Source organism: Macrobrachium nipponense, chromosome 41, assembly GCF_015104395.2.
Source record: "Macrobrachium nipponense isolate FS-2020 chromosome 41, ASM1510439v2, whole genome shotgun sequence".
NCBI classification, from domain to species: Eukaryota; Metazoa; Arthropoda; class Malacostraca; order Decapoda; family Palaemonidae; genus Macrobrachium; species Macrobrachium nipponense.
The window spans coordinates 4,341,353-4,353,693 of NC_061102.1; the positions used below are offsets into that span (position 1 = coordinate 4,341,353).

At 42.5% G+C, this 12,341-nt stretch overlaps 1 protein-coding gene across 3 annotated transcripts in view; it reads left to right on the forward strand.

Annotated features, from left to right (window-relative positions):
* LOC135212440 (putative sodium-coupled neutral amino acid transporter 10) overlaps window positions 1–12,341 on the forward strand; it is a 94,769-nt gene that overhangs the window by 41,372 nt on the left and 41,056 nt on the right. For all 3 annotated transcript variants that reach the window (XM_064245810.1, XM_064245809.1, XM_064245811.1), the window contains exon 2: window positions 11,593–11,728. In XM_064245810.1, the coding sequence (XP_064101880.1) occupies window positions 11,642–11,728 (87 nt within the window). In that variant the 5' untranslated portion in view covers window positions 11,593–11,641. The remainder of the gene's footprint in view (window positions 1–11,592; window positions 11,729–12,341) is intronic.

The following is a 12,341-nucleotide window of genomic DNA, read 5'->3' on the forward strand; positions in this document are numbered from 1 at the left end:
GCGAATGGAGGGGATAGTTTTAAGCTAACATAAATAAAATATTGTCTGCCTTTTGCTAAGAAGTTTTCAATAAAAAAGATATTATAAACCTTTCAATGCTGTTTACCGTAAGGAACATTATTAAAGGATTCTAACACAGCAGAAACATTATATTATATAATGCTCTCATGCTTACGAAAGCATGGCTTATTAGAATACATGCTTAGTGAGAAGATGGATGTAGTAGAGAATTCACTTTAAGACTACGGTATGGTCAAGTCTTTCGAGAAACGCACACAACCTTTTTAGAATCAGATATTGCTCAAGAGAAGATGGATGAGTGGAATGGGAAACATTCTCTTCGTGGCAGAAATGGTTTCCTGAATAGAATATACTACGTATATAAGAGTTTTTTTCCTACTAAAAACGGAATTAACATGTGTAAGGATGTCGTGTACCATAAAGGCACAGATGTTCTGGTACATAAACATAAAGAGTATTAGAAGAAAGCGCCGGTCTGAAGCGCCAACCTGGCACAATGAGCCAAGAGCACCAGCCAAGATATTTTCTCGTTTTAGCGAGTTATTAACATAAGAGTCCAGTAGCCTCTCAGACAGCACGCTCGGTAACGGCAAGATTCGTTCCTGATTTCGTTACCCATTTAATCACTTAGGCCAAATTCCACGACTTCTCGATCCATATCGCCAAAGAGCAATGAGAATACTCTTTTTTCACAGGGGGGACGCCACTTTTCGCGTTAACAAAGAGAACCTATTTGGAAAAAGAGGTTCGATGCAAGATTTTGCATGTCCGTGAGAACCTTCTCGATCGACGATAATAACTGTTAATGTATGTCTAACATTTATTGGAAAGAGTTGTGAGAACCTGCGGAAAGTCTTCTTCATAGATCTCTTAGCAAGGTAGAAGACGAACAGGCTTCCTATAGAATGCTTCCTTTTCCTCGAACCTCCAAGGAAGAGGCACAATGCGACCCAGCAATATACGCCATCTTTATTTTATAGAAAGGGAATATACTATAAGTCTTTTTTTTTCCCCTAAAATATAAATATAAATATAAATTCTTTACAGAATTTAAGATAAAGGGCGTCAAAGAAGAGAGGATAATACTTTATGCCTCATTTTTGGCTTCGAAGAGGTTGGATTCACAGAGGTCACGTTCTTCTCACAGCATGTTTTTTTGGAATGTCTTTTCCAAGAGTCTGGATATTCTATCAGCATCTATTATTAAATGGACCTTAACAACCTCTCCAACTCTGAGTCTGTCTGCATGCAGACTGACCAGAAGTGGACATAAATGAGAGGATTTTTCAAGGTAGATGACAATAGTCATGGCCTAGACATAGAATTGCTGCAGATCGTGCTAGAGGGAATGAGGAAACTGTCCTCTTCCGATACCTCTGTGAACCACATAGCGGTTTTTTCTTCCCTTTCAGAGGGAAGAATCACCTTTGTATATATCTGCTATCAAAGAACGCAGTAAAGGCTATACTCTGTCTCTACAAAGGGAATTGAGATAGCAGAGATTAAGATCTTCAGGATCTTATTCGATATACCTTAATATGAACAAGATAGGATATCATGTACTTCTAATGGGATCTTTTTTGTGGCCACAGATTCCATGTTCCGACAAGATGGAAAATGCTCCTCATCAAACTTCTTTGAGAAATTTTTATAGAGGGAATTCTTTGTTTCTCTGGGTCCTAAACGACCACCAAGAGACAAGTGAATTTTTTGAGCATTGGAATCTCGCATCAGATTCTATGGAGACTAGACAATGGGTTCTTTGCCAGCATAGTATGTCTAGCAAAAGAACTGAAACCCCCTATTCCTGATTCAATGTTTTCAGATAGAGGTTTCGTTGTCCAGGCAGTACTTACGTTTTCATCTACAGTAGAATGGTTCAAACGTTTGCCTACAGAGTCTTTGGTATGCGATGACGGCTCGAAATGCTTCCCAGAAGGTGTTCAGAGGGATACAATAAAGAGCTAGAAATCAGGAGTACTCCCAATTTCAGCTCGGAGTCTCCCTTCGACTTCCAGGCTTCTTCCCTTCCTTCGGGCAAGGATAGGGAAGATTCTGCAACGAGACACCCCTTCAACATGTAAGAAGAGATCTCGTGAGCACGGAAGTAATTCAAGAAGGACCCTCCTCGGAGGAAGACTTATCTCTCGTACGGTTAGATATGCTATCGTCTACTGGATGTAGCTGATTACAATCACCTCCCCTTACCGGAGAGACCAAAAGCTCAAAGTGAAAGAATTTCTTCCACCCTTCTCCAGTCTCCTGATAAACGATTGTGGATGTTAAGGACTTTCGGACAATGTAGCGCCAATCAGGCGCCAAATACCAGAACAGGCGTAAAGACGCCAGAGGAAGACAGTCCAAATAAACACTGTCATTGTCTGATGAGGAGAAGGAGCGTGCCTCCAGCCTGGCGCAGATGCGCTAGAGGCAAATAAATCGGAAAAAGTGTCCGATGTGGGCATCGCCAGTTTCCTCGAGACTCTTTAACAAGCTCGAAGCTCCAGCAAGTGGGGAGAAGTCAGCCAGGCGCCAGGCGCCAGGCTCCAGGCAGGCGCAAGGCGCTAGCCAGGCGCCAGGCAAGCAACATGCGCCAGCCAAGCGCGAGGCGTCAGACAGGCGCGAGGCGCCAGCCGGCGCGAGGAGCCAGCCAGGCACAAGCCAGGCTCTAGGCTTCATCCAGAAGAGAATCAATTTCAAAGTGTGATCTCTAAAGCACTTCTTAAGTAACTTGATGATTCCTTCAAACAGCTGAGAATTAAAAGCGCTTGAAGTGCGAGCTTTTAACAATTCTTGTTTGTTCATGAACTTACCTGCAGATATATATATAGCTGTATTCTCCGAAGTCCGACAGAATTTCAAAACTCCCGGCACACGCAGTGGCTCGGAGGCAGTTGGTAGTACCCATTCCCGCCGCTGGGGAGGCGGGCGTAAGGAACCATTCCCATTTTCTGTCAGATATTTTCTGTCGCCGGTGCAGACAACAAGTGTTTTCTGCACCTCCGTCATTGGATTTTGGAACTCTTTTGGTCACTTGAGTATCCCGATTGATTTTTGGTTATTTGATTAGGATCGGTGGTTAGGCATACGCTAATTGTGGATTGTTTTTATTTTGGCTTGATTTTTCCTTAAACTTACGATGTCTGGATCTAGTTCGACTAGGCCAGAGTATGTTGTGTGGAAGAATGCAAGGTTAGGCTACCGAAACTTCGGTAGACCCTCATACAGTGTGCGCGAATTGTAGGAAACATGTTTGTATGTTTGATGAGCGCTGCAACGAGTGTGAAAATATGTTCTGATTCTGCGTGGAAGGCTTATGAATCATAGGTACGTAAACTAGAAACGTGATAGTGGTAAGGAGGTCTTCCTCCAGGCGTGTAACACAAGTTACCCGTCCAGTAGAATTTATCCCTCCAAAGACCTGTGATGCCTTCGGGCCCTACAATAGTGTCTTTGGAGGGTAATACCCTATCTGTGATTCTAAATCGCTGCGTAGCCTGGAATCATGTTTGCATTGGAAAGTTATAGTAGTGTAGTGAAGAATACCATGAGTGTTCATTCTATCGCGTAAGCGTATAATTTCTCATTGACAAAAACACTACCGCGTGATGGCTCTCCCTACCTCGTGAGGCAGAATGTAGTAGGGAGGTAGCTGTCCAAGTGTCTAAAATACTCTACGTTGTTCATAAAACTTACCAGTCAGATATATGTATATATATATCTGCCGGGTAAAGGTGAACAAGCGATGTTGTATCATAGTAATATTATTTTTGCCCTTACGTCATATTACTATCAAACTGTTGTATGGTTCAAGTTATATACTCATACCATAGTTACTCCTACGAGGACAACCGAGAGTACGATTATTCTTATTACATTTAATCGGTTCTCCCTGCAACTATTCAGGGTTGCCGGTTTCCCTATTTTTAAACATTTAAGGTATTGTTATGACAATACCAAGTTAGCCTTTTATATTTAGCAATTCAGTTTCGCTTAAATATACTAGTTTGATGGATTTTGGTTTCTGCTCTATAATGATAGTAAACCTATTCATTCGTAGAATGGTGTAGGTGGCACAACTCAGGCAGAGCAGTGCCCGGAGGAACGACGAACGTTCTCGGAGTCTGCTGTCACTAATGCGTAATGCCAGTGCTCAGTTCCATCTGATTGTCTGCTATGCGCAGTAGGTTTACGTCTCTCTCTCTCCTGCGGGATTGACGGACTAAACCGTATTTCTACCCTACAATCACGGCCTTAGCCTCGGGTTGAAAGGGAATTCTAGCATACATGCTGAACATCTTCACTTTGCGAGAATTTTTTCATAAAAAAAAAAAAAAAAAAAAAAAAAAAAAAAAAAAAAAAAACAAAAAAAAAAAAAAAAAAAAAAAAAAAAAAAAAAAAAAAAAATATATATATTTGTGTATGTAGTATGTGTATATATATGGTATGTATATGTATATATATATATATATATATATATATATATATATATGTATATGTATATATATATGTATGGTTATATATATATGAATGTATGTATATATATATATGTATTAGACCTTTTTTTCGGTTCTGTTTACCGCATGGTAACAGAATTCTGTCCGAGTCTACTCGGCGGCATAACACACATGATTTCCCTCGAAACAAGAATGATGTGCAAGAGATGCAGTCAATTAGTTCGCCGAGACGTCCCTTGCTCGATTATGAAGGGGACTCCTTCCGCTGCCAAATACGACAGCGCCGAGCGCGACGCTCGGCAGGACGCTTGGATGGACGCACAACGTAATGCTTCTTCAGACATTCGCCGAGAATCAGAGAATAGTAATGGATCTCAGGAAGGAGGACTTTTAGGAAGAAACAAATGAAACAATCTTCTACAGTGTCTTCAAATTACTCCTGTTTTTTTTAGTGAAAACGCAGCCATATTAGTGGAAGGAAAACATGCTCGGTGAGGGAATGAATGAATTGCAGGGGACCATTTCCTCGCTGGAGAAGTTTGTTTTCCCTGAATAGATGAAATTCACACCTCTCCAGTTTTTCCTGCAGAAAAACTGGAATAGCATAGATGATCTAGAAATGATTCTGAACATCTCTCATAGTCAAGATTCGTCTATAGGTGATGTCATGGCTCATAATCTCATAGAATTTGAATCTTGAAAGATTACTTTAGTCTTCAGAGACGTCCTCCCAGCGCAGGAGTTGGAACTCTCGGAGGGTCTCGCTCCCTCTGAGGAGAACGAAGACGATATAGGTCGCACAGGCGGCCGTCGTCTTTGGTTCCTCGGAGGGGGGACGCTTCTCGTCCGTTAGCTCCTTCTGCTTTGCAGTCGTCTCCTGGGACAATTGGAAGACTCTGCATAGTAGAGCTGAGAATGTATGATGTAGGTCTCAGGGAGGGGGACCGCTTCACGTCCTCGTCTCTTTTTCTACTGTGTTGCGATCTTCACCGAGAGGACGTCTTCCGATGAGTATGCTTTTGAGCGCTTCGGTCGCTCCTAAGATATATCCTTGGCGGTCCATGTGAGAAGGAGGAGGGCTTTCCCCTAGCCCATCGTCTTCTCAAAGGATCAGCCTTTTGCCTGAGAAGGAATGTTCTCCATCGAAAAGGATGATTGTGTCTTTGCAACAACAACTTGTTTTGTTGATTGCAGTGAGAAAGGCAAAGCCACATCGTGAGAGGAAGGATGATAGGCTGCCAATCAAGAGTACAGGCAGTCCCTTCTCTTCTCCTCGTTCCGCTCTTTCACCAGTTGCCTTGCTCTCTAGGTTTTCATGCAGCTCTCCAGAGGTTGTCTAGAGAGCACGGTTACCATCTTCCCGAACGTGTGTCAGTTGAGAAGAAGAAGAGGTCTTGGTTCGATGGCTTTGAGCCTCTTTTGAAGAATAGTTTCAGCCTGCGGGCCCCTCAGTCTCCTCCTTCGCAATTGTTATCTTCAAAGGACGACTGGCTCATTCATGCCTCCACTCAAACGCGGTGTCTGAAGGATTTTCAAACAACTTAATCGTTGGTGAAGTCCCTGGAACTACTGGTGAATTTCGAAAAGTCACATCTGATCCCAACCCAATCCATCGTGTATCTGGGGATTCAGATGGATTCAGTGGCTTTTCGAGCTTTTCCGTCCCAGGGACGTCAGCAGCAAGGCTTAGACAAAGGTGTTTAGCCTTCCCTAAGGAAAGATTCGTGCTCGGTGAGGGAATGGATGAGTCTAACTGGGGACCATTTCCTCGCTGGAGAAGTTTGTTTCCTTGGGGAGACTGCACCTCAGACCGTTACATTTTTTTCTCAAGTACAATTGGAAAAAAAACCAAGATCTACACATGATCTTGGAAATTTCAGGAGAGGTAAAACATCACTTGAAATGTTGGCTAGATCCAGTGTAGCTGTCGGAGGGCGTGTCTCTCAGCTCAGAGCCCCGACCTAGTGTTGTTCTCCGACGCGTCCACCACGGGATGGGAAGCATCATTAGGGGGAAAGAAGTGGCAGGCACCTGGAGAGGGGAACAGGTGTCCTGGCACATAAACCTAAAAGGAAATGGCAGCCATCTTTTTAGCTCTCCAGTTTTTCCAAGAAAAAGTCTCTCGTCGAATAGTCCAAGTCAACTCAGACAACACCACAGCTCTGGCGTACTTGAAGAAGTAGGGAGGAACACAGTCTCAGTCCCTTTTTGCTCTGGCAAAGAGATCTTGCTGTGGGCAAGGGCACTGGACGTCATGATCCTTACGAAGTTTTGTAGCATGAGTAGAGAATGTTCTGGGGCAGATCTCCTCAGCAGACGAGGTCAACTTCTGCCAACCGAGTAGACTCTGCTTTGGAGGTATGCCAAGAGCTGTGGGGGTGGGGGTTATGGGGACGTCCGCTCGTGGATATCTTTGCGACGTCCAGAACGAAGAGGCTTCCACTGTACTGCTCCGCCCCAGTACTCGACCCAGCTGCAGTGACGATAGACACACTTCTCTGGGACTGGACGGGGATGGACCTGTACGCCTTTCCCCGTTCAAGATCTTAGGGGAAGTCATGAGAAAGTTTGCGGTGTCGGAAGGGACGAGAATGACTTTGTTCGCCCCCGTTCTGGCCTGCGAGAGAGTGGTTCACAGAGGTCATGGCCTTTGCAGTAGACTTCCCACGAGGAGCGCTTCCAGTAAGGACAGATCTACTTCAGACAGCCCCACTTCGAGAGGTACCACAGAAGCCTCTTCGCTCTGAGTCTGACTGCATTCAGACTATCCAAAAGTTGGCCAGAGCGAGAGGCTTCTATACGTCAATGGCGAAAGCTATCGCCAGTGCAAGAGAGCGTTTTCCAACGCAGTGTACAATCGAAGTGGATAGTCTTCAGGAGTTGGTGCAAGAAGAACGGCATTTTCCTCCACCACGACCTGTGAGCCAGATTGCTGACTTCCTTTTCTGAGAAGGGATCTAAAACTTGCAGTCTCTACAATCAAGGGTTATAAGAGTGTCTTTTAGTTGTCTTTAGGCACAGAGGCCTGGACTTGGCGGACAACAGAGACCTTCACGATCTCTTGAGATCTTCGAAACGATGAAGGTTCAACAACCCAAGTTTGCCGTCTTGGAACTTGGATGTAGTTCTGAAGTTCCTCATGTCCAGTCCGTTTGAACCTATGCATGAAGTGCGAGCTTTTATGAATTCTTCTTGGTTCCATAACAATATGTCATAAAGGACATATGAGCTGTCACTTACGGGAGATGCAATTCTGTGTTGACCTCCCGTTACACGAAGGATGTCAATTCAACCTACAAGAGATCCTTTTCTCTTGGTTGTTCGTGTCTGCGGATACGTTGCTGGGATAGGGAGCCGACACTGATCCTTAACTAGTGAGTAATTTTTAGTTTAACTCTTTTTAAAATTAAGCGCTAACCCTCGTGTTAGGATCAGGTGATCGGGATCGGTGTTGTGCTCCTTAATTATGCTATAGGCATAGGTATATGGTCATATGAGTGGATTAGCACCCATTGACAAATGCCAGTTAGGCTTTGCCGAGTAAGTGGATAAGACCCATCGGCAAACCACAAGAACTCTTACCCATAGGTCACATCCTCGCTGAGGCTCTTGAGACGAAGCAGACTCCTAAGCAATAGCTAGGAAGGCAACCCTCCGTCTGAAAAGATAGGAACCAAGGTTTATAAGAGGTCCTTCTGATAACTTGTGGTGTTTGGTCAGGTCAAGCCAAGGTTACCAGAAATGTTCAAAGAACTTTGCGTTTTTTGGCTTGTTTCAGGGGGCACCATCAAGGAAGTGCATTCATCCTGTCAAGACAGTGATATGAAAGTTGTTGAAGGTGAATGCGCATGGACTGAGGGCTATTTCTACGTCGGTAGCCTTCCAAAAGAACATGGCACTCAATGACATCTTGAATGCCACATTTTGGCGTAGTAATTCAGTGTTTGCCTCTCACTACCTTCGGGAGGTGAGGATTACATACGAGAACTGCTACTCTTTGGGCCCATATGTCGCAGCAGACAATATATTGGGGACAGAGAGTAGCACTCTTCCTATCTTTTAGAAAATAATATGTTAGTTTGGACTTTTTAATTTTATTTCTTTTTATTTTTTATTTTTATTATGTTTATGTAGGTGTTTAGTTTTTTTTTGTGGTCTTGGGTAGGCCGCCTTAGGCGGCCTTCCTCCATTAGCCTTGGTTTTACGAAGTTTAACCAGATAGGCTAGGTCAGGTGGTAATGTTTTTGCTTCGCCCTCATAGTAGGGTAAAATGTTTTTGTCACAGTGTGGTCACGCCCCCATTGACAAATCATCTGGAGCGCACCAGCTACATAGGTCACGTCCTTGCTGGCACCTCCAGTGAAGCATTAACAGCATTCGGTGTCTAAACAACACCTATATGATCTGTCACATTGTGGTCACGCTCCCCGTGACAGTTCATTAGAGCGCACCAGCTACACAGGTCACGTCCTTGCTGGCACCTCTAGGAATGCAGTACCGAAATTGGAGGTCTTAATATAGGATCTAGTTGCATTGTGGTCACGCCCCCGTTGACAGATCCTCTAGAACTCAACAGCTTCACAGGTCACTACCTAGCTGGAGTCTCTAGTAAAGCAGATGCAGACTTGGGTGACGGTACTCACGAAGTCAGCTATGCTAACAGTTTAAGGAACCAAAATATCAATCATATATATGAAATTGTTTCCCAAAATCGAATCTGTCTCCCCCTTCCTCCAAAGGTGGGATTCAGCTATATATATATCAGGCAGGTAAGATTCATGAACAAAAAGATATTGTTATGATACAATAAAGTTTGTTCATACTTACCTGGCAGATATATATAATCAAAGTGCCCACCCACCTCCCCTCAGGAGACAGTGGCACTAGAAAAATCTGACAGAAAATGGGAATGGTTCCTTACGCCCGCCTCCCAGCGGCGGGATGGTACTACCACCTGGCCGACCACTGCGTGTGCCGGGAGTTTTGAAATTCTGTCGGACTTCGGAGAATACAGCTATATATATATCTGCCAGGTAAGTATGAACAAACTTATTGTATCGTAACAATATCATTTCTTTCCATAACAATATGTCGTGAGAGACATATTAGCTGTAATTTACGGGAGATGGCAACTCTGTGTTGTCTTCTCTTTGCACGAAGGAGGTCAACTTGACCTATGAGAGATCCTTCTCTCTTGGTTACGTGTCTACGGATACGTTGCTGGGATAGGGAGCCGACACTGATCCTTAACTAGTGAGTTAAAAAATTTTATTTTAACATAAGTATACTATTTTCTTTGGGTTATTTGAAATGAGTTTTTGGGATAGCTCTTTTCAAATTAAGCACAAACCCTCGTGTTAGGATCAGGTGATCGGGATCGGTGTTGTGCTCCTTAATTATGCCAGTAGGCATAGGTGTTTTGTCATGTAAGTGGATAGGACCCCTTGACAGATCTACAAGAATAACTCTTAGCCATTAGGTCACATCCTCGCTGAGGGCTCTTGAGACGAAGCAGACTCCTAGCAATAGCTAGGAGTCAACCCTTCGTCTAAACACATAGGAACCAGGTTTTATTTATTTATTACCTACAACGTATGTTGTTTACCTGTCTAATCAGTAACTAGCTTCCCTCCTTACACCACCGCCAAAGGTTGCCAATCAGCTAAGTATATATCTGACAGGGAAGTTGAATGTATGAAAATGATATTGTTATTGTACAATAAAAGTTTCATACATACTTACCTGGCAGATATATACGATTGAATGCCAACCAGCATCCCCTCAGGAGACAGGTGGAAGAGAAAAAATCTGTCCTTAGAAGGTAATAGTTCCCTATTCCTGCACCCAGCGGCAGGCCGGTAGATCACCTGAACCGACCTACCTGTTAGCGTGTGCCGCGAAATTCGAATTTCTATCGGGGACGACGGAGTCTATAGCTAAGTATATATCTGCCAGGTAAGTATGTATGAAACTTTATGTACAATAACAATATCATTTTACGTATACATACTTACCTGGTAGTTACATAACAAAAGCCCACCCACCTCCTCTCTGTGGACAGGTAGACATATAAAATCTGATCTTAGCTGGAATAGTTCCTAGTACCCAGGTAGGGGGCGGGGGGAAGGGATCACCTGACCTATCAACTAGCGCTACCGTTTTGAAATAATGCCGTGACGTCAGAGACTATAGCTATATGTAACTACCAGGTAAGTATACGTAAAACATTATTTTAACATAGAAATGTCATATTAGTCTGATATATGGCAATAATTAGTAAGTTATGACACAGATAGGGCAGCCTATGTATGTGAGTGAAATGCATTGTAGTCTAATGAGTTTCTCTCGTCAGAGATGAGACACTTTTCCTCTGTGCAAAAATCTTGAGAGGTAAGGGAAGCTTTTCTTTTTTGTAGTTTTTTAAAATTTTGTTTGGTAGCCTAACCTCATCTTACCATCAAAAACCATATCTTTAATGGGTGAGCTTCTGCAACAGCCCCTTTTGTGTAACTTCCTTCAGAATCTGTAAGTGACCATCTGCATGTTTAAATTCCTTTGTGAATGGCATTTTTTTACTTTCAAGTATCTATCCAGTAAAAGCATAGGATTGGCTTTTTCAATTTACACCAAGATGTCAAAGTGGTGGTGTATCCCCTCAACTTGTGGATATCAAGTTGTGAATATTCTAATATCCACTAGGCTGTCGAAAACGAGCCAAATGTTGACCAGCTGATTTGAACACAATAAGTAAATAAAATGTATAGAATACACATAGATAACTAAACAGCACTGCAGAATAAAATAGTCCAGTAAAAACTTATTTTATATGAACATGTTTCTCTGTCTCTCTCAGTGATTTTATGTAAACTTCAAGAAACAAACATTAATATGAATAAATATTGTGCTCGAGAAAAATCATAAACAAGTATCTGAAAGTTTAGCCCTGGTTCAACCTATTTAAGAGAGTTGCCAACAGTTTTTTGCAGTTTTAGAGGAACTCTTGAGAACTGATCTTCCCTCGGCAGTGTATGTCAGGATCTCATATACGTATATTATTAGCATAATTCCTACAACTCTTATGTTTGATCATTCCAAAAAACATTTTTTCTTTCAGGCACTGATGGTTTCTTGAAGTTTTCAATCGGAACTTACCTGTAAGCAAGATGGCAGGCAATGCAAGACAAGTGTTGAACATGGCAAATTCCATCGTTGGAGTTTCCATTCTGTCCATGCCGTTTTGCTTTAGGGAGGTAAGTTAGAGGTTGGAGATTGAGCACTGTATCATTGCTTTTGTGAAATATTGGTGCATTATTTTACGTTTCCAAGTATTCACTGCTTTTCATTTTTGCTCCAAGGCTGCCTAGTAAATTTACATAAGTGAGGACCAGTGTCTTTTACTACTTCGATCACCTTGGATTGGAGTATCATTTGGATCTGAGAACTTATTTTGGTTCAGCTTTCATGTTTTCATTATTTCAAGTCCCAGCTTGACAAAGTTAAAATAGGTGAATTGCATGTTGTATAAATGCAAAAGGTTATTATTTTTTAAATTTTTATAAATACAAACTCTCATCCCTGCTCATGTTGCATGGGCATAGAATTACTTCTGATGACAGTGGGTGCTCCCCATTCAGTGAGGATACCCACTTAAAAGAACAATGTAGGCTCTGACTGTTTCAAATACGTATAACTCTTTAAACTAGTCACACTAGGAGTTATGATGCATAATTCAAGTATGCAGTTTGTAATTAGGAAACTTAAACATCATTTCAGTTTAAATATTTTCAGTTAATGTAATATAGTACAAGTATCAGACATTCCTTTATCTTAATAGGAGAAGTGATCATACTCAAGATGTCAAAA